General features: G+C 45.4%; 1 protein-coding gene across 1 annotated transcript in view; it reads right to left on the reverse strand.

Moving 5' to 3' along the window:
- CCNYL1 (cyclin Y like 1) overlaps nucleotides 1-23,115 on the reverse strand; it is a 332,747-nt gene that overhangs the window by 200,348 nt on the left and 109,284 nt on the right. The window contains exon 5 of the mRNA XM_085648879.1: nucleotides 15,990-16,025. Within this exon, the coding sequence (XP_085505005.1) occupies nucleotides 15,990-16,025 (36 nt within the window). The remainder of the gene's footprint in view (nucleotides 1-15,989; nucleotides 16,026-23,115) is intronic.

Raw genomic sequence — 23,115 nt, forward strand, 5'->3', positions numbered from 1 at the left:
ACCGCGAGAACAACTCAAAACAAGATGGCCGCGCCCGCAAGCAGCCACATGGGTAAGTTGGCGACCCGCAACCATGCAGAAAATCGCGCGAACATGCCGGAAAAAAACTTCCGCATCTTCGCGATATTTCTGCTTGTTTGCGATAATTTTAAACATTCTCGCGATAATTTGCGAAGGTTAATTCCGCAAATTCCGCCCACCCCTAATGTTAACACAATGTATTTTCTCAAGTACCTGCTCATCGGTACCAGGACATTACCCCCAACCTATTATCAGTGGTCACAATGGTGGGAATTGTTCACAGGTGATAAAGCACGATTATTTGAGAATAGTTTTGATCAATCAAGTCTGCTTATCAAGTGTGAACTAATATTTATTTAATAAGTTATGACTAATAGTGTGGTCTTTTCAAAACACAGGAGAGTTTTTAAAGAGCAACGTAAAAGCATGCACGAGTGACAACACACTTAGAGCTCTAAAGCTGCATCATAAAAGCATGGAGAAGGCTTGCAAACTGGAATAAAAAGAAGTCATTCATGTCATGAGAGAGAAACTCACTAAATGTACTAAGAAAGAGTGAAAAAGTACATTGCAAGTAGAAACATAAAAATATGATTAGGAAAATGCTTAAAAGTAAAATGATTCTGAACATGAAAAACTAAAACAAACAGTGATTGCTTATACTTTTTAGAAAAATCGTAATCAGACTAGGATTATAAATTTAATTGAAATGATGCTTTTTTATATTGTTTCTTATGCATTCTCTATTTTCTAATACGTTATTAATAGTATGTTTTATTCATTAGAAAATTATGATTTTGTGGTTTTTCATGAAGGCCGCAAAGCCTGTTAGTATTATGTTATCTTCTTAACATAGGCTTCAGAAAAAATTATGTTGTCCTTCATTTGCTTCATTTATGAATGTTTATCACTAGAAGTTTCCTTCCGATGGTTAGAGTATTCTTTCTATGAAGAATTGTATCGACTTTTTGCAAGCAAACATGGAAGTGAGCGCATCGATGTAAAAAGTTTCAATGTGCTTCCTATTTCCGAGGTGTTTCAATAATGTACAAATGAATAAAAGAACTATGTTACAATTCCGGATGAATTTGGACTGGAGAATAATAACCCTACTATTGCACCATGGATCCTAACCAATGGAATCCTGTAAAACTGTGAAGAAGCTACATTTGGGGGTTGGAATCTGCACCTTACAGGTATAAATTACACCCCGCGAGAAAAGAACAGTCGCTGGCTATTTTTTCCTTGCAATTCTTGGGCGTGACATGCTGTCAGTCAGAACTCTGACCTTCCCAGAACTGAACTTTCCTAAATTTTCCTTGCACTTCATCAGCTGGTGATGTTGCACAAGCTATACCTTTTCAGCTGAAGGGATGGCTAGTCAGACTATTGCATGCTGTGTATTAGCTCATTGATCTTAGGTTCGTATAACTGAACTTTCCTAAATTTTCCTTGCACTTCATCAGCTGGTGATGTTGCACAAGCTATACCTTTTCAGCTGAAGGGATGGCTATTCAGACTATTGCATGCTGTGTATTAGCTCATTGATCTTAGGTTCGTAGAACTGAACTTTCCTAAATTTTCCTTGCACTTCATCAGCTGGTGATGTTGCACAAGCAATACCTTTTAAGCTGAAGGGATGGCTATTCAGACTAATGCATTCTGTGTATTAGCTCATTGATCTTAGGTTCGTATGAAACCTCTAATTGCCAACTGAAATTGCAATGCGATTTCCTTTTCTCTTTCTTTTTCCTCATTGCCTGCTATTGATTTATGACGTCTTTTTGCTCTGAACTGTGATATTACTTGTACTACATTTGAATTTAACTAAAGTACTGATAATTCTAATGCTTTTTGTGCATTGACCATTCAGTTTGAAGTTTAGACAAAAATATCTTGATAAATATTTTGAGTTTGTCTTTACGGACGAGAAATATTTAACAATAATACAATTTGTTGATTATTGTTGTTAGTTAGGCATTTTCTTCATTACAGATCCTCATGAAGGAAATAGCATCCATTATGCACCATAGTCATTCTCCTTCACACTGCATACGTCTCCATACCATTTTCATTCACTTTGGCCTCGATTCTGCCTGCAGGTCAGAGCAAGATGAGCGGGACAGACTGTGCCCTTTGTACCATACAAATATTTCCGGTCCTCGCGTCTTACATACTCTCTTTGAAATCCCAATTTGTACTTTCTCGCTATCTACTAAACTCAATTGGACTATCTAATAAATTCCTTTGCTTACATCCTTTCCTCTTCCTTTCATTATTCGCAGAAACCAACTTTCCAATTGACTATCAATTCATCTGATTTTTCAATCCACTTCTCCTCACAGGTAGTATTTCATGCTTGAAGCAATTTGTTATATATATTTCAAGTGCCCCCATCATTAACCGGTCCACCAAGTTTCAGCTAAAAAGAGGGCAAATTCACAACTGGCAGAACTGAGAGCAGTGAAATTAATAAACAGTTCCTTCTTCACCGTGGTGCCTTGAGTAAAAAGAGATTAGCCATTGCATGATAAAAAAAATGAAAAAACTAGCACTTTCCGGTACAGCTGGCCATATCCATTCTCAACCTACTATAATACATGTACTTCCCAAAAAGATAGTTAGTCAAAGGATTCTAGGTCTGTTACACAAACTTCTTTTCACGGACTCCCAAAACATTAACACTCTAAAGTGTTGCAACGTGATGGAAAAGGAAAATAACCACAGATACTGCACTGCGAAAAACAAAGACCTACTAATAGATCATTCTCAGTGCTGCTGTTCTGAAGCACTGACATTGCTCCTGTTTTGAAGCAATCAAAAACTACCACCTCAAAGGACTTTCAAGTGTAAATAGTTATGACTAGATAAGGAAATATCACAGATCACAACAAACCTATCTCAAAAAAAATTCTAGCAGAAAAGCACTTACAATTGCATATTCAAGTAAATGTGTGCCACAAAAACATCACTTGAGCAGGACTATTCTTGATCTGATGACACCAGAGAATAAATGAAGAGTGAATATTTTAAAGTTCATCATTGAAACAATCTTTTAAAACTCCAAGTTGAATGGCTCAAACTGAACATGATAGCTCCTTAACAGAAACATTCTAGTGGCGGGTGTGCTTAGAGTATGGGTTTTGGTACAAGTGGTACCAGTATCAATGATGTCTTAGCAGTCGCAATTGCTTGGATTTCTCATTTAAGGTTTTTAGCTTGAAGAGATCACTCAAGTTGCCCTATTTTGTGCCTGAAGCTGTACACCCTGAAACAGGTCCCAGGATGCTTGTTTTCCGGTCCAGGGAAGACCTGGATTAGCAGTTTGGGCTGGACTGTTCCCATGAGGAACAGGATCAAGACTGATATGCATATGGCTGGGTCTGAACTGGGGTGGCGAAGTGAGCTAAAGATCAATGGATTCAACCAAGATCTGTGACAGGGGGTGAGTGTCTGAGAAGTTTCACCACTCCGTCCATCATCTCCTTGTGTTTGCTTTGAAGTTATACAAAAGCATGTTGATGTCTAGCACTCCTATAGTTCAATGAAACTCAAATTTGTTGCCCTGATTTTGGTCAATACTGGGGAAAGAAAAGTTACTTATCTGTAATGCTAGTTTTCTTCTAGGCCAATCCTAATCAAAGTTCTAACCACTGAACTGTCCTTCCCACGTGCAGGATCCTAGAGCGCTTTACCAAAAATGTTTAAAAGAATTGTACATATACACACATGCACAAGGCACTTCATCAAACAGGTGTGCACAAATAGAGAAAATACAGTCTTTGAATATGGTTGAAGTGTTAAAAATGGTCAAAATGTATTATTCTTCACTTCCAAAAACATCAAATTAAACCATGTAGTCAGTACATTAGCAAAATGTGATTACAAACATATTTTGCAAACCATTTATAATGAAGGGCAATGTTAGGCTGTAAGACATGAAAGTGAGAGCTGGAACTGTGCCTTTAAGGCCCTCAGCCTTTCTTCTGTATTCCGTCATATCCCAAAGGTGACAGGCAGAGTGACTGAAATTATGAGAATATACAGCCGTGGCGTTTTATGCATAGTTAAGGATTTGCCACATTTACCCCATAATCCATCATCTGCTGCATAATCTTCAGATTTTAACAAAAATACATTTTGTTTCTAGTTCAAACTAAAAGGTTAATAAAAACAGACATGTACTCCTAAAGTGGAAAGCTCTATGCAAAGTTAATTTGTCATCTTTCAACTGCATGTTGCTGTATTTGGGAGTTAAATAGGTAGTAACAAGGTGAAATATTTGCCTAGACAATGTTACCATGTGCAAAATGACAAAATAATGAGGTAAACCTATCACAAAATGTGCCGCATAATGTACCTTTTCTAGTCCCATAATTAAGCCAACCCTGCCATATAATTTTGTCCTCCCCTGTCACATATTTCCAGTTGCCCTGCAGACAGGTCAGTACTTTTTATGGAAACAAAAGGATCCTGGGTGCAAAAGGAAAAACGCAAAATGTATTCTTTCCTGAGCGGTAGGAGAGTTGCTTAGGACTTTGACGAGGATTCCCTTGGATAGAATTAGGATTACAGAGAAGGAAAATGCTACTTACCCAGTATGCATCTGTTCTTGGCATGTAGAGCTGTAGATTAACATGCTTTGCATAGTCTGCTATCTAGTGTCAATCAATCAAGGAATTTGTAAAGCGCACTACATACCCGTGAGGGTCTCAAGGCGCTGGGGGGAGCTGCTACTTATCGAAGAGCCAGGTCTTGAGAAATCTTCTGAAGGCCAGTAGCTCATGGGTCTGTCGTAGGTTGGTGGGGAGGGTGTTCCAGGTCTTGGCGGCGAGGTGGGAGAAGGATGCAGGGGACTGTGGCGAGGGCGAGGCTGGCTGAGCGGAGGCTGCGGGTGGGGGTGTAGAAGCTGAGTCGTCTGTTGAGGTATGCTGGTCCGGTGTTGTGTAGGGCTTTGTGTGCATGGGTGAGGAGTTTGAAGGTTATCCTCCTGTTGTCGTGGAGCCAGTGTAGGTCTCTCAGGTGGGGGGGTGATGTGGCTGCATCAGGGGATGTCGAGGATCAGTCGTGCCGAAGCGTTCTGGGTGCGTTGCAGCCGTCTCAGGAGCTTGGTTGTTGTTCCAGCGTAGAGGGCATTTCCATAGTCCAGCCTGCTGGTGACGAGGGCCTGGGTGACGGTTTATCTCGTTTCGGAGGGGAAACACTTGAAGATCCTGCGGAGCATTCGGAGGGTGTTGAAGCAGGATGCGGAGACGGCGTCGAGAATGACCCCCAGGTTGCGTGCGTGGTCGGTGGGTGCTGGAGCTGTTCCCAGGGAGGTAGGCCACCAGGAGTCGTCCCAGGCTGAGGGGGTGGAGCCGAGGATGAGGACCTCCGTCTTGTCCGAGTTTAGCTTCAGCCTGCTGTCCTTCATCCATTCGGCGACGGCCTTCATTCCCCTTTGGAGGTTGGCTTTGGCGGTGAGAGGGTCTTTGGTGAGGGAGATTATTAGCTGGGTGTCATCGGCGTAGGAGATGTTGAGGCTGTGCTGTCGGGCGACGTGGGCGAGTGGTGCCATGTAGCTATTGAACAACGTCGGGCTGAGTGAGGATCCTTGTGGTACGCCGCAGATGATCTCGGTGGTCTTGGAGCGGAATGGTGGGAGGCGGACGCTCTGGGTTCTGCCAGAGAGGAAGGATGTGGTCCAGGCCAGAACCTTCTCTTGGATTCCGGCGTCGTGGAGGCATGCTCTTAGTGTGTGGTGGCAGACCGTATCGAAGGCGGCTGATAGGTCCAGAAGGATGAGGGCAGCTGTTTCTCCTTTGTCCATCAGGGTCCTGATGTCCTCGGTGGCGGCGATGAGGGCGGTTTCGGTGCTGTGGTTGCTGCGGAAGCCGGACTGGGATGGGTGCAGGATGTTGTTGTCTTCGAGGTATCGGGTCAGTTGTCTGCTGACGATTTTCTCTGTGGCTTACGCCGGGAACGGGAGCAGGGAGATCGGACGGAAGTTCTTGAGGTCCTTGGGGTCCTCCTTGGGTTTCTTGAGTAGGGCGTGAATCTCGGCGTGCTTCCAGCTCTCCGGTAAGGTTGCTGTCTCGAAGGAGATGTTGATCGCTTTCCGGAGATGGGGGGCGATGACTGTGCTGGCTTTGTTGAAGACATGGTGTGGGCATGGGTCAGACGGGGATCCGGAGTGGATGGAGTTCATGGTCTTGATGGTGTCTTTGTCGCTGACGTTGGACCAGGAGATCAAGCGGCTGGTGGCCGCAGGGGTGGTGGACGTGCGGGTCGTGGTGTTGAAGCGGTCGTGGATGTCGGCGATCTTGCGGTGCAAGAAGGTGGCCAGCGAGTCGCACAGGTCTTGAGATAGGGGAATGTCGTTGGTGTTGGAGCTGGGGTTGGAGAGTTCTTTCACAATGCTGAAGAGCTCGTTGCTGTTGTGTGCGTGGCTATCCAGGCGGTCCTTGAATGCGGTCCTCTTGGCTGTCCTGATGAGTTGGTGGTGTCTGCAGTTGGCGTTCTTGTAGGCTGTGTAGCTGTCTGGTGATAGTTCGCGGAGCAAGTTCTTCTCCAGTTTCCGACAGGTGCACTTGGAGGCCTGGAGGTCTTCGGTGAACCATGTGGGTTTCTTGCTGGAGTGGTTGGTGGCGGGGGTCCTGAGTGGAGCGAGGGTGTCGGCGCAGTCGTTGATCCACTGTTTGAGGTTGAGGGCGGCGGTGTCTGGGTCGGTGGGGTCGGCAGGTGGTCTCAGGGTGAGGGTGGTGGTCACCTGGTCTTCGGTGACCTTGCCCCAGCAGCCGCGTGGCACCTGTTGGGTGCGGTGGGTTTCCTGAAGGTGAAGTGGACGCATCTGTGGTCGGTCCAGTGGGGTTCGGTTGTGTGGTTGAAGGAGACGTGGGGACTTGCGGAGAAGATTGGGTCAAGCGTGTGTCCAGCGGCATGGGTGGGTGTTGTCACGAGCTGTTGGGGTCCGAGGTTGGCGATCAGGGCGGTGGAGTTGGCATTGTTGTTGTTCTCGAGGTGGAAGTTCATGTCCCAGAGGATGTAGTCCGTGGAGGCGAGGGCGTGGGTGCTGATGAAGTCGGCGATGGAGTCGCTGAACTGTGGTCGGGGTCCGGGCGGCCTGTAGACGAGGGTTCCTCTGAGGGTGGTGTTGTGATAGGTGTGGACCTGGAAGTGGAGGTGCTCGGCGGTGTTGAGGGTGTCGTCGGTGTTGGTCGAGAATCTGATGGTGTTCTTGTGGACTACGGCGATTCCACCTCCCATTCCGTTGGTGCGGTCTCTGCGGGAGATCTTGTAGCCTTCTGGGATGTCTATGGCAATGTCTGGTGCTGAGGTGGTGTTCAGCCCGGTCTCCGTCAGGAAGGCGACGTCGGGGGCGGTTGAGTCGAGGAGGTCCCAGAGTTCGATGGCGTGTTTGGGAGCGGGTGTTGGAGGATGCATCAGAGGTGGTTGGGTTCTTTGGTCGACGGTTTGGCGGGCTGGATGCTGGTGAAGCTGCAGTTCCGGCAGGTGAAGGGCCCTTGGGTGCGCTTCGGGGTGGCCCGGTAGCAGGTGTGTTCTCGTCCTGGGTTGAGTGCGTGGAGGGTGCTGGCGTCGTAGTGCAGCCGGGTGTCGTGGCGTTTCCGGAGTCCAGGGGTTCTGGCGCTGGGCGCGGTCCGGGCGCAGACGGGCTTGCCTAAGGCGCGCCCGCTGCCGCCATAAGAAGGGGAGGTGGGAGGGAGGAGCGGTCCAATGGGGGCGGAGAGGCGGGGCCGCAGGGGACGCAGCGGCAGGAAGAGGGATCGGCGAGGGAACGGGCACAAAGGAAGGAACAAGCACAGGCAAAGGCAAAAGGCAGCCAAAAACAAGCACCGAAACAGAAAAACAGTCACAAGTAATACAAAAATCACAGTTACAAGGAGAAATGCGAGCGGGCAACAAATAAACCTAAGGCCTACCACTGACCACCAGGGATGAGGCGCAGGTGTTAGCCTGCGGGTGGAGGCGGGCCTCGAACACCCTCAGAGCAGAGGCAGCAGCTGGGCAAGGAGCAGGGCGCAGTCAGGTGGGGCTGCGCGGTGTGCGGAGCGACCTGCCTGGAAACAGGGTCAAGGGTCGCTCTCACTGCCGCGCAGCGGCCGCCATAAGAAAGGGAGGTGGGAGGGAGGAGCAGCCTGGTGGGGGGGGAACGGTCCAATGCTGGCCAGGGAGCGGGGCCGCGAAGAGGGATCGGCGAGGGAACGGGCACAAAGGAAGGAACAAGCACAGGCAATGACAAAAGGCAGCCAAAAACAAGCACTGAAACAGAAAAACAGTCACAAAAAATCACAGTTACAAGGAGAAATGCGAGCGGACAAACAAACCAACCTAAGGCCTACCACTGGCCACCAGGGATGAGGCGCAGGTGGTAGCCAGCGGGTGGAGGCGGGCCTCGAACACCCTCAGAGCAGAGGCAGCAGCTGGGCAAGGAGCACGGGCGCAGTCATGTGGGGCTGCGCAGCGTGGGGAGCGACCTGCCTGGAAACAGTGTTGGGTCCGGATGTTTGCACTTTGTTTTTCTTCGAAGAAGTCATTTCCTGTCACGAGGTAGGGGACTCCTCCTTTCGGTGATAGAGTGCATGGCATCGACTCCATTGTTAGATTGTTTTCCAGCAGAGGGCGATAATGGAATTAGTAAGAGTAGTAGAATGCATATATCCATGTGTATGTATGCAAGTAAGATGTCACTGCAACAGGTGTGGGTACCCGGGGAGGTGGGAGGGCGCATGTGAATCTACAGCTCTACATGCCAAGAACAGATGCATACTGGGTAAGTAGCATTTTCCTTTCGAGGCTTGTGAGCTGCAGGTCACATGCTTTGCATAGACTATATAGCATTAATGTCTCAAAGCCATGGCTAACCTGTAGCTGTTGCAGTGGTTTGAAAGAGTGTACGTAGAACTACTTAGCCCACACTAGCTTGTTGTCTTGCTAAAACATCGACACAATAATGTTTTGTGAATGTGTGAGGTGTAGACCATGTTGCAGCTTTACAAATGTCATCTATGGGGATATTTCCTAAGAAGGCCATAGAAGCCCCTAGTTTGCGAGTGGAGTGCGCTCTAGGGAGAATTGTAAATGTTAGTTTTGCTTTTGCATAGCATGTCTGAATGTATTTGATTATCCACCGTGCAATACCTGATTCTGAGATGGGATTGCCTTTATGAGGTGGAGCAAAAGCCACAAAGTGGTTTTGTTTTACGGAAAGGTTTTGTCCTTGCTATGTAGTAGAGTAATGCTCTTTTAACATCTAAGGTATGTAGAGCACGTTCTGCCACAGAATCTGGTTGAGGGAAGAACACAGGCAACTCAACAGATTGGTTGATATGGAAGGCAGAAATTATTTTGGGTAAAAATTAAGGATCCGTCCGAAGAACCACTTTGTTTTGGTGTACTTGCAAAAATGGTTCCTGTATGGTTAGTGCATGAAGCTCACCTACTCTTCTCAGTGATGTAATAGCTATCAGGAAAGCGACTTTCCAAGTGAGAAATTGCAGCTCACATTTGTACAATGGTTCAAAGGGTTGACCCATGAGTCTGGTGCGGACAATATTGAGATTCTACACTGTGGCAGGTGGAGGTCTTGGGGGAATGACTCTTTTGAGTCCTTCCATAAATGCTTTAGTAACAGGCACTCTGAAGAGAGACAGAATGTCTATTTTGAAGGTATGCAGCTATTGCAGCAAGATGTAAGCATATGGATGTATACGCTAAATTTGAAAGCTGGCGATGCAGTAAGTAGCAGATGATGTTTTGAACGGAAACATCAAGCAGGTTGATTTGGTTGTTATTACAATAAATCACAAACCGTTTTCATTTTACTGCATAGAAAGCTCTTGTAGTAGGAAGTCCAGCCTCTTTAATAATGTTCATACAGTCTGGCGGGATGTTGAGGTAGCCTAACTATGACTTCAGGTGCCAGACCGCAAGGTTGAGATGACTGGGGTCTGGATGTCTTCTATCTCCACGGTTCTGCGTGAAGAGATTGGGTGTAAGATGTAGCTTTTGGTGAGGGACTACTGAGAGTTCCAACAGGGTGGTGGACCACGGTTGATGGGCCCATGTGGGAGCAACTAGGATTCGTGTTATGGACGCCTGCCTGAGCTTCCGAACCACTAGCGGAATGAGTGGGATAGGTGGAAAAGCGTACGTAAAAATACCTGACCAATTCATCCATAGTGCATTGCCTCTGGACAATGGGTGTGGATACCTGGAGGCAAAGCTTGGGCATTTTGTGTTTTGGTGTGTGGCGAACAGATCTTGGTCTGGGAAGCCCCACATCTGAAAAAACAGGAGGAGAACTGGAGGGTGGAGTTCCCAGTTGTGGATCTGTTGTCTCTGTCTGCTTAGCAGATCCGCAATTTGATTGTCTACTCCTGGAAGGTGTTCTGTGAGGAGATTTATTTGGGACGTATGGCCCACCTCCAGATGGTCTGTGCTAATTGAAACAGTTGGAGAGAGTGTCCCCCCCCCGTTTCTGTATGTAATACATTGCTGTCATGTTGTCTCTGTGTATCAGGACAGTTTTGCGTACCAGGTGAATTTGAAAGGCTTTGAGCGCTAGAAATATGGCTAGAAGCCCTAGATGATTTATGTGAAGCTGTTTTTGCTGCAGGTTCCACATGCCCTGAATTGTGAGAGTTTGGAGATGAGCGATGCGTCTGCTGTTAGCACCGTCTGTGGAACTGGGTCGATGAAGGGCCGCCCTTTGGAAAGGTTTTGTGGATTCCACCACTGCAGAGAGCAACGAGTGTGGCTGTCCACCAACACTAGATCTGATAACTGACCCAGAGACTGCTTCCACTAACGTGCTAAGCATTCTTGAAGGGGACGCATTTGAAGTCGTGCATAAGGGACTATTAGGATGCAAGACGCCATCATTCCTAGTAACTGCATGAACATTCGAGCTGGCAATGAGTGATGGGGCTGAAACAGAGTGTAGAGTATGCATACTGCAGATTCTGGTCGGATTGGGGTAGGCCAGAGCCTTTTGTGTATCTATAATGATTCCCAAGTACTCTTGCGTGTTGGATGGTTTGAGATGGGACTCGGACAGATTTACTGTGAATCCAAGATCGTGGAGCAGCTGCACTTATTTGCGAGTGTGTCTTAGACATGTGTGTTGCGAACTGGCTTTTATGAGCCAGTCGTCTAAGTTTTTAAAGACGTGAATGTGTTGTCTTCGTAGATGAGCTACGACTACTGGCAGACATTTGGTAAAAACCCTGGGTGCGGTAGTGACTCCGAAAGGGAGCACTTTGAATTGATAATGTTGGCCCGCTATCACAAACCTGAGGTATTTGCAGTGAGCCAGGTGTATTGGGATGTGGAAGCAGGCGTCCTTTAAGTCCAGAGTGGACATAAAGTCGCCTTGCTGAAGGAGCAAAAGCACTTGGAGTGTCAGAATAAGAAAGTGATCCGATTGAATGTATAGATTCAGGTCTCGGAGGTCTAGTATATTCCTGACAGAGCAGTCTTTCTTGGGAATCAAAAAGTACAGGGAGTATACACCGGCCCCTTGATATTGTAATGAGACTGGTTCTATAGCTCCTTTTTCTAACAGAGAGAGAACTTGTTTGAGAAGGCTGAGATGTTCTTGTGACATCACATGTGCCCTTGGAGGAATGTTTGGGGGAGTGTCTGTAAGTTGAGGCAGTAACCATATTGGATAATTTGTAGAACCCATCTTTCTGATGTAAGTTTATTCCAGACGGGTAGAAATTGGGAGAGACGTCCCCCCGTCAAGAGTGGAATGATCGGGGGTAGCGGAAGGAAGTGACTGTTTGGTGTTTGCAGGGGAAATGCGTGTTGAGTTGCCTCTGCCTCTTCCCTTACCATTGTTACCTCTAAATCCACCTCTAAAGTAACCTCTTGATGAGGGCGACTTATTGTTGCCCTTGTTAGAGGTAGAGGGATTTTCTGGGGAAATGTTTTTGGAGCCACAAGTGTAAAAGGAGCGATGAAAGGATCACGTATTAGAAGGTAATTGCAAAGCCCCCATGGACTTGGGACCTCAGTGTCTTTCTTCATTGTTCACTGTTGGCCCATAGAGGTGTTCTTTATCGAATGGTTGGTTGAGAATAGATGCTTGAACCTCAGGTTTGAACCCTGAGATTTTTAGTCAAGTATGCCTGCGTAGCAGTACGCTAGTGTTCATTGAGCGCGTTGCTGTGTCTGCTGCGTCGATAGCGCACCTGAGTGAGGTACTGGTGATTAATTTAAACTCCTGAATAAGGTCATTAACTCTTAATTTGTGTTTATCAGGCAGGAACTGCATTAGTTTCTCTAGCTCATTGTAATGAGCCCTGTCATAGCGAGCTAACAAAGCTTGCGCATTAGCAATGCGCCAATGAATGGCCGCTTGCGATGCTACCCTTTTGCCCGAGGCATAAATTAATTCTGACTCATCAGGGGGAGGGGCCTCACCTGTAGTCTGAATTAGCTATCTTACGAACGTTGGAAACTACAAGAGTGTCTTAAGGCAGCTGACCTTTGATATAAGCGGGGTCAGTGGGTGCTGGCTTATACTTCTTCTCCACCCTGGGTGTAATAATTCTTGCTCTCACAGGATCTTTAAAGATCTCATCTGTATGCTTAAGCATCCCTTTAAGCATTGGTGCTGTATGAGTAGTTTTCTGAGAGTAACTTAGGGTTTCGAATAAGAAATCCTCTTCTAGGGCCTCTTTATGTAGCTCCACCCCATGATAATGAGCAGCCCTGTTAAGTAGCTCAATGTATCCTTTGTTGTCGCCGGGTGTGAGGGTTTGGAAGGATATAGATCCAGATCATTATTAGTGTCCGTATCAGTGTCAGTCTTCCCATGGGTCAGTATGCTGTGGCCTATCCTCATCCCCCCCCCCCATCCCTTTCATCCTGTGGGTCAGGTGATAGTGGTGGTAGTGAATTTTTGGGTGTGATGAGCACATTGGGATTAGTGAGCGAAGGAGGTGGAATGTAAGGTGGAGAAGGGTTAGTACCCGCATTTTTTCTCTCTTTAAAAGGAATGTGGTAATCTTCCTGCCGGCCCATTTTCCTCTTTTCTGCTAATTTAGCATGAATATGTCCAATGTCTGGATTTATTACCAGTTCTTTTTGTTTCGGATCTGAAGGCGGAACATCGACCGAGGATCTTTTGGTGGGGTCTTTTGGTCTTTGGCAGCTGTTTTTGGTGTCGAAAGTTTAGGCTCCGTACCTTTCGGCTCCGACGATTTACTCTTCGGTAACAATGGAATGGTTACCACGACATGCTTCAGTTTGGACGCTGAAGGTTTCGGCTCGGCACCAGCATGGGGGCGGTTCGAGCCTGAGCAGGAAGGCTTTTCCTTGTGTTTCGGCGTCAGGCCCAAGGGCTGGGTGTCCGAAATTTTTTCTCTGTGCCAACCTTTGCCCGAAGGTAGAGGAGGGACCGGAGCCTTTTTCTTCTTGTGGTGCTGGGGCAAATGGGGTTCTGTACTCGTGGTACGCTGACCCAGTGTAACTTGCTCCTCTTCTTCCATGACGGAGACGGCCTCGTACACGGAGATATGCTCTGCTTCTTTTTCGGCTCCTTGAGCGTGGAATTCTTCTCTGTCGGAATCTTCGAGGAAGATGTCCTGTGCGGAGCCACTCTGATGTTGCATTTCATGACGTCTAGCCCGATGGTCATGGTGAGTCTTCTTCGATCCAAATGATCGGCATGCATCGCAGTCTTTTTTGTCGTGTTCCGGGGCTAGGCAGAGGTTGCACACTTCGTGCAAGTCGGTGCGCGGAAACTTAGCTCGACACCCGGGACAGAGCTTGAATGGAGTCTGTTCCATCAACTGCTAGCGAGCTCGGCCCGGGTAAGCCCAACAGCCCGCCACGAGTTTTCTAATCGAAGACCTTTGATTCGAAACAATACGCACAGAATGGGAAACGTGATCGAGAAACAATACCAACGAGGGTAGTAGATTGCACGTTGAAGGGAACCCGAGAAACGGTAACTAACCAGAGCACAGCAATTCACATCCGAACCCGATGGTGGGAAAAAACAATCTAACAATGGAGTTGATGCCCATGCGCACGATCACCGAAAGGAGGAGTCACCCACCTTGTGAATAGAAAAGACTTCTTCGAAGGAAAACAGTGCACACATCTGGAACACACTAGATGGCAGACTATGCAAAGCAGGTAATCCACAGCTCACATGCCTCAAACGTAATGTTTCTCTCTTCCATAGGATTCTCAGCAATACTCATAAGCCCTGAATAGAGCAGGAAGCCCATCCCAGTTGAAAAGGCAAACAAGAAAGAAGCCGCTCCATCCTCACCAAACATTCCCCAAGAGGGCTGCCTCCTGTGGATATAGAGTCTTGAGTCCAAATCCACACAATATTGTCTGGTAAATGTATGTATGGACTCAAGGTAGCAACTTTACAAATCAGTAACATGGACATTTCTTAAAATGCCACAGTAGCATTATTTCACCTGGCTGAATGTGCTTTCGGTGTACATGGAAGGATTCTATTTGCCATATGGTAACCAATTTAAATGGATTACTTTGCCGGTGGCAAGCCACATCTTAAAGAACCATAACGTACAAATAAGTAATCGGATTGTATAATATATGTTGGCCTGTCAAGACAGAAATGTTATGCTCTTCATGCCAAACGTGTGAAGAGCTCTTTCAGCTGAAGTAGAGGTTCTAAAAGAAGGTCGGTAAAGAAGCGTACTGGTTTTCAAGGAAATGTGATCTAAGTTTAGGGAAATACTCAGACGAGTTTTTATGAAAAACATGTAAGGTTATTGTCAACACTGGCATTTCACTGGCTCAAGAGTGGAGATGACTGCTACTAAGAAAGCAGTGCTCGAAGATAAATGCTTTAGTATAGTCTTGTCCATTGGTGCAATTAGTGGACTAATCAACCTAGAGAGAACAATATTCAGGTCCTAATGTGGGGAAGGGGATCTAGTAGGAGGAAACACCTTTTTAATGCCCTCCAAGAAATCTTTTATCACAGGAATATTAAAGAAAGTGTGCTATAAAGGAAATTTCCTGTATGCAGTAATTGTCGAAAGGTGCATCTTCATTGATGTAAATCAAAGTTCAGGGATTGCTAGATAAAGAAGGTAAGAGATTACTACTTCTCCAGGGCATATGGCGTACTCCGTTTTTTATGAATAAACCAGGTGCAGAAACTCCGACTTAAAGGAATATAATGTTCTGGTGGAAAGACGCTTTGCCTCACGTAAATCTCAGTACAGAATTTTGGCAGGTTTAAGTGCTCATATTGTAAGAATTCAGGAACCAGAGTGTAAAACTCGACGATGGAAGATTGGTTTGTGAGATCTGGCCCACAGACCTACATGGAAGACCCAGTATACACAGTAATGTCCTATGTGGTCTTCCTACAAAGAAGTCAGAATCTGTTGCTTCACAGGTCAAAGTATTGCCTTCCTCCTCTCATCAGTAGGTTGAGCTTGCTAACTGTTCACAACTAAGTCAGACAAACAAACATTCTTTTACAGAAAAGTTGGGTGGCAAAATACTGCAAACTTAATTAGGAAGCATGGTCAGACAGGTAAGCGTGGCAAAAATTAACATACGGCTTAAAAAGTATTTTACACCAGTTTCATATAGCCTTTTTAATGCAGTTTATGTGAATTACTGTGAATCGATTCAGACCACAAAAAAAGATAAACAAATTTAAAAAAAAGCTACTGAAAAAACGCAGACTTCAAAACATTTTGATTTAAAGCATTCCAACACAGATCAGTTTCAGTAGTACATCTACAGCTTAAACTAAGTGAGGCAATGAGCTGCTTAGGTATACCTGGAAAAGAAAAGAAGTGAACACATACATTACCACCTAAAAAGACATCATACAGTATTAATATTTAAAAATGGAGGAATTTTGAGTGTTGGATAACAGTGAGGCGGGAAAATAATAGATAATAGCTACGAATATCACATAAAGGTTGAGTTTGCATTTCACAATAAAATAGACGTACCTGTTTTTGATATGGTAGTATATTGCTAGTGTGACACTAGTAAAGAAAAAGATATCAAATAAAACAGATTAGCAAATGCACATATTATGGTTTCCTTCCTGGTCCTTTTGAAAGAAAGGAACACTCAACATACTTTTTCAAGACATTAAAAGAAAAGCATAGAATGCTGATAAGAACTACAGAGAGTACATGCTCACTGGAGCATTTTAAAGATTTTTTTTTAAGTTTTTTAAAACGGAAAGAATTGTGCATCAAAGCTATATTTGAGCAGCTGTCCATATCAGGTCTGCCATTTTGGACCAGTAAATTAAAATTAAGGTCAATATAAGCCCCATCACTCCACTGGCATGACCTCCTTCACCATTTTTATTTTGACGATGCTGCATTGTATGCAAAACTGTACACCACCGAAAAATCAACTGCCAAAACCAATAGGTCCAAAAGGTGAAACCTATTGGCCTTGCAATTTCTTGTCTGAAGTCGAGTGTATTGCCAACTGCTTTAAGACATCTTGGATTGGAAGTTGGCACTATGTCTGAAGTGACGACGGACCCTTGATAAACCAGCCGAAGTAAGGGTATACTCTTTCACGTTCAACAACATAAGCAAGCAGCTCCTTGAATAAGACATTTTGTAAACACCCTGGTTGCAGACTTGAGGCCAAATGGGAATCCTGTGAACTGGTAAGGATGTCCATCTACGATGAAAAGGGGGGTAAATGTCGATGCTTTGAACATGCATCCTCCAGATCTGAGAAATCATTACTGTTTATTGACTGTAACACATTCAGTAAAGGTACAATTTTGTATGTTTGCTTCTTTACTAACTTGTTTGATGCCCAAAAAACAGGCGCGAGCTCTCGTTTTTTGCACTCTCGAGACACGTTGATATTACACAAGGGGCTGCAGACGATAGTGCAACCCCACCTGTAATACTGATAGCGCTGGCACACATACCGGCAGCAATATCGTGAGGGCATTCCCTCACGTGCATGGGGAGTGGCCTTATGAAAATGAGGGAATCACTTTGCCTCTGGCCCAAGCCACATTACGTGGGTGCAGAGGCAAATATGCCCTTAAAGGCAGCCCTCTCGTGGTGTGAAAGGTGGTTCCATGCCCCCCCGATCTCCCAGGCCCCCCACTGCAAGTGAGTGCAGTCACTCACTGCACCCGGGGATCTCTAATCTTTCATTAAAGTGCCGTCAGGTTGTTGCCTGCCGGCTTTCAAGCAGTCGCTCCATATTTCACTTGAATGCGCTACCCCCATTGCAGCACGAGTTCACAGCTACCCGGAGGGCAGCTCCATCATAATAGGGCACACTTTTCCGGTTTAGTACGCTATTAGCATGCCCAATTAATAATACGAACCCTACTCTCTTCGCAATTGTATCCAGTTTGCTGGTTTCTCTTGTTTGTGGGATTACATATGGAGTTGCTGGATTGTGGGATTTTCTTTATGCTGCAGCTGAATTAATGGTTAAACAGGTACGCTTGTGCCATCTCATTCACTTTATACTTCTCTAGCCTTGAAATCAAAGTGGATCCAGCTGTGTGGTTCACATACAACTAAGATCATCTTCCCAAATGTAATTCAGACCAGAGATTGTTCTGACTGACCTATTGTTTTTGTACTTGAAATCAAATAAAAGGGGTTTCCTTTTAACAGTGGGTACTGGTAAATTAGATTTCTAAGCCACCCTACCCACCAGCATAGGGAAGCTATAGAAGTCATATGATTAGGAGTTTTTCAAGTTGTCCTGGACTTGGCTATTTTGCAAGAATATAGTACCGCCCACTCAAGGTCTTGAATTTGCTCATAATAGGTATTGGTGTCATTATCTGAGTGCTTGTCACTTTCACCCTAATCTGCATTGGATGGGGTGTAATGGCCAGTATCCATAATATGGACTGCAGGCTGGGTCACGGGTTTTATCTGTGCTAAGTAAAAAATGGCTGCAGTTGTGGAATCATTCCAAGCTTTTGACTCCACCCAGTATTTGGGTCACATGTTTTGGAAACTTTATGCCCTGTAGATGGTGCCTGGACTTTAAAAGAGTAAGTCGAGAAAAAAAAAACCTTGTCTGTGGTGGATGTTAAAAACACGTTCCTGTTTAGAATAGAAGGATACATTGACGGATATTTCCTCTCTCTCCCTATTCGTGAAAATGTTTTGGATGTTTAAAAACAGCCACAAGGTGGTGCTGCCCACAAAGAATTGAAATCTCTTGAAGGACCGCTTTGGATGCGATAGAAATGTCCGGATTTTGGATTTGTACCGCTGCCGTAGTATGCGTAATTCAGGAATCTTGCGACAGACGACAAAGCAACTTAATATGATATAAAGATGCTACAATTATCTGGCTGTTAGAATCGATATAATAAAGGGAGATTAACTATAAAGTTTGAAAGCTGTAAACCCTAGAGGGAAAGGATGTGGTGTTACGACCATAGCTGCCGACTATGGAACTCAGAAACTGGGGTTCGAATCTGGCATCAACTCGACATCCTGTGATTCTGGACACATTACTTAATCTCCCGAGCCTAAAAAAAACACCTGATCTTGTATCGCGTAACTGGTGTTCATGTAACGTGCTCCAATATCTTACAATAGTGCCTGAATAAGATGGCCAGCCGAGGGACACTGACCTTTGCCCGTGCGCAACTGAAAGAAAATAAATGGACACATGTGCAAGCACTGACCCTTTAAAAGGCAGCAAAGAAGAGTGAAAACGATGCAGAGGAATGATGAGCAATGGGCAAACGAGAGCGCCCTAGACCTAAAAACAACAATGACACCAGTTCAGAGGTCCCCCATTTGTTAGGCAAACGTGGTGGAGACACGATGTATAATGCAAACTCAATCCACCAGAGTTGGGGAATTCTGGGTTGGGAGGAACTTGCCGCTTTTAAAATTATGTCAGAATGGGTGAAAAAATATTGCTGAACCGTCAGACTTCCAGATAATGTAGCCCATGGAAGTAAAACACTATGTATAAATGTATAATTACACCTATAACAAGTCAGGACTATTGGCTTTGTCAATGGTTGCTAGTTGCATAAGATAAATAAGCAGCAACTATGGCTTGTACATAATATTGAGAAAGCTTCCACTTAAAGCCCTGGTGACACCACCACAATGCTGCTGCTCCCGAGTTTCAAAAAAGAGAAGGGAAATCCAGAGAGAAAAAGAAAACTCTTTAAAGGATTTCCCTTCCCCTACAAGCTCACCTGGCACGACGTCATGCCGTAACTTCTCCACTAGTGCGAAGTAAGCAGTGTGAGCACGCGCACATCGAAGTGCCTGCTGTCACTGAAGTTCGAAATAACCGGACCTCCTGTGCCAGGCACAAAAACAGAGCCTATAGAGACCCGTTTCGAGGCCCCCTTTAAATAACTGCCGGTGCTCCGCACCGGTGAGACCCGGCCCACTTAAAGCCCTGAATGTATTAATACAACGCTACCATAGGAGCTGGCCTATGACTATTTGCTTAAGCAGATTTTTAAAAGGAGGCAGTGGCACTGAAAGTGTGCCAACTGCAGTGGTCGAAGTGGGCGGGAACGGCAGGGCACGGCGTGCCCCTACTTCTTTAATTCTAAAGATTCCGTTCCCCTACTTTTTTACTTTGTACATGCGTCCCGGGACGTCAAATATCCAAGGCCTGTAGAGAGGGCTCGGCATTAGTGGCTGTTCGGGGACGGGCGGGGTGCAGGGAACGAAAAGATCTGTCTCTCGTTGCCCAGACAAGACAAGGACAGTGTCCGCTTCTGCTCTGATGCTGGCAGCTGCCCCGCCCCCCCTCTCTTTCTTACTATTATTCCCTCTCTGTCTGTCTAACTCCTCCTCACATACCGAAAACCGTGACTCAAGAAATGGTTCTCACCCTCTCTTTCTTCCTGTCGTTCATTTGTCCCCCTGTGAAATGGATGCAAAAAAGAAAACCACTTTTGCTGGAAATGCAGTTTTGAAATTTTTATATTCCAAAGTGCAGCCTCGGAAATAAAAGGGTTCATAATATGGAAAATCAATAACTAAATAAAGCAAGATGGAGTGTTCTTAAAGCGGCCAGATTGGTTTTATTCAAACCCCAAAAACATTAGCGTCACTTTACCGAGTTTGCCATACCTGGTTGATGGGTGGATTGGAAAACAAAATGTGTACGGCGGGTTTGTGTTCATGAATCAGGGGGCATATCATCAAGGAGGCGATATAAAATTATCGCCGCTTTTGCGTCCATTCTCGCGTGAATCCTTGCATTAGCGCCGGTTTATGGAACGCCCAGGTTTGCATCTCTAATGAGATGCAAAGTGGGCGTTCCTGCCCGGACATAACTGGAGAAATGTCGCTAAGCAACATTTCTCCAATTATCAATGGGCACGCTAACCTGCAGAGCGACAAGCAAAGTAGCGAGAACCTCTGTTATCGCTACTTTCCTTACGCCTGCTTCAAGACTGACTTAGCCATGATATCCTATGGAAGGTGGATATCATGGCTAAATATGCCTTGCCCTATCATCAAGCTATCGCCAAACTTTGTGAGATTATCGCTGGATTTCCAGCGATAATCTGACATTTGGCAGTTAACGCTTGGAATTTTATCGCTTATGAGATAAGCGTTTGTAATAGCACGCTATCTCAGCGACAAAATTCCACGTTACCCGGCGATAATTATCCTAGCGCTAAGTGCGCTTGGCGATAATTATCGCAGGTCCTTGATGATATGCCCCGTGGTCTTTTTAACCATACTGCTTACGTTTTGTAAACATAAAAGCAGTGGACATTGAAATGGGTCCTTTCTGGGCCCTGTAGCTTTCAGGCAAAAATACTCGATTTCTGCATAAATGTAAAAGCGTTAAGTTCACCATGTTGTTTCTGCTTACATTTCACATGCTTTATTTAATCTTTCATTCCCTATGAGTGTTTGCTTTTTCCAGGATGATGTTACTTTTTCCTTTAGGCAGCATATTGCTCTTGCCTAGTGTGTAATTTGAATTGAGTCGCATCCAGTTGTTTATAGCAGGTCAAATTGGATTGTAGTTGAAGGCAGTGTGAATTTCTCTCAGTGGGGCAGTATGGTGTTCAGTGAGGGAGCAGATGTAGCACTGGGGGCAGAGCTGCCAAATTTAGACCTAGGGAACCAGGTTCAGCCTTCATGAACAATCCCCCAGACCACTCTCCTGAGGGAGTACATTCCCATGCTAGACCTTAGAAGGCCCTGCAAAACCAGAAAAGCCCTGGTGTCTTAGCACCAGTAGGTGGACCCTAGCAGTGGCAAGTGTGGGTTCACCTTGAAGGCTTGCCCACCATAATCCATACTGAAGTTCACCTCCAGTCTTGCGGGCAGGCCCACGAAGTAGCAGACCCTAGATCAACAGTGACTCTGTCACTGAGGTCACAGGACCCCTGAGAAGAGCCGGCTCTAGGGCGGTGCGACCGGTGTGACTGCAATGGGTGCTGACTTTGAGTGGGGGCGTTGTAAATTATGGTTTTAAAAGCACTTGCTGCCTCCTTCCTGGCCTACAGCAATTTTCGGCAATAATAAAAATGTCATGATAACTCCGGTGAATAAACTTCTTCCTAGAGCGAGATTGGAGTTTTGTCTAGTGGAAGTTTTGACTCATGGAAGAAAGATAGCGCAGAGGGTTAATGTGCCTGCTGCAAAGAGAATGTACCATGCCCATCACAAAGTGCACATATTTAAAACAGGTCAGTGGGTTACTGCTTTTGTCAGTAAGATCCTTTTGCTACTTGCAGTTTATAAGTTAAAATCCTAACAAAGAACAGTGAACTATTAACTTTCATCTAAGAACTGCATACAAACTGCAAGGTATAAACTAGAGCTTTATGGGTTTTTTCCCTAAGCCTTTGATTATCCTAATGTTGCAAAAAGTGTTCATTTGGATAGAAATCAGTAATGATTATTAAAGTGAATCCCTAATCATGGTATTAAGTTGTACATTCTGAGTTTGTGTTTCTCCAGATCAATCACTATTAAACTATACTGCCTACTAATATGGTTGTCATGTGACTCCTACACCTTGTAGTCCTTTGTCTTGTGTAACATTTCAAATACAGTGATTTACACACGTAAAATTGATTGTCTGTGTATATTGTTGACAACAGAAACTCCATGGCTTGGAAACAAATGGCTTGTGCTTCCACTTTTAAGCATATTTGTGACATTCTGTGATTAGAAACATATCCCACTTTGTGAATTTATTTTATTGTACATAACTCATATTAATCGTGAAATAATCATGTGTATCCATTGGTTGTATTACATAACATAATAAGCTGTAACTGGTCAGTGAAATGCCAAACAAATACTAAAGATTGTGATGTTTTGCCAATCCTGGCCACACCTCTGACTCCGCCCACTGACCACATCCTCAGGTTATTCCCGCCCTCTGATTCTCCGCCCACAGTTCCCCTACTTTTTTTTCCCCACTTCGACTACTGGCCAACAGCCCTAACTCATGCGAAGAAAACGGGCCACCCTTTTCTCGGTTTGGCAGTAAAAGACAGTTTAAAGGTGGTACACTGTGCCCCTTGCAACTTGACCGACTGCAGCAAAGCTAACTGCATCCCTGAAAGGAGGACTAATTTATCATTCCCATAGCATAGCAATAAGCAGTTGGGACAGACCCACGCCTCACCTCAGCCCCACAGCCTTCATTCTTGCTCTGGACATGTGTGTGGTGGCAGGGAGTAGGGGGTTTGCAATTAAGGGTGATATCGTCTCCACTGGCTGTGCAGGGGTGAAAGCAGCTCCTGCATTCTGGGGATTGTAGCCTTGCATTGCTTACATTGGACTAACTCCCAGATGTCAGTTTTAGTAGTTATGGTTAAAGATGGTGGTAATAATGATAAGAATGGTCGTGGTACAGGAGATGGCGCAGTACGGGTGATGGTGGCACAGATACTTTGACAGAGGCATCGATACTGGAGGTGGTGCCGGTGCTACTCGTGAATGAGGTGCGGGTTATACACGAGTATTGATAATGGTACTAATAGTCGTGGTGTTGCTTCTGCGTAGACATTTCTTTTAAACTTTCATGTGGATGAAAAAAGGGGATGAAAAAAGGGATAGGGTAGGGAGGACGATGCTCCAGAGAGGCCTCCATCTTTAG

This window comes from Triturus cristatus, chromosome 3_2 (genome assembly GCF_964204655.1).
Source record: "Triturus cristatus chromosome 3_2, aTriCri1.1, whole genome shotgun sequence".
Classification (NCBI taxonomy): Eukaryota; Metazoa; Chordata; class Amphibia; order Caudata; family Salamandridae; genus Triturus; species Triturus cristatus.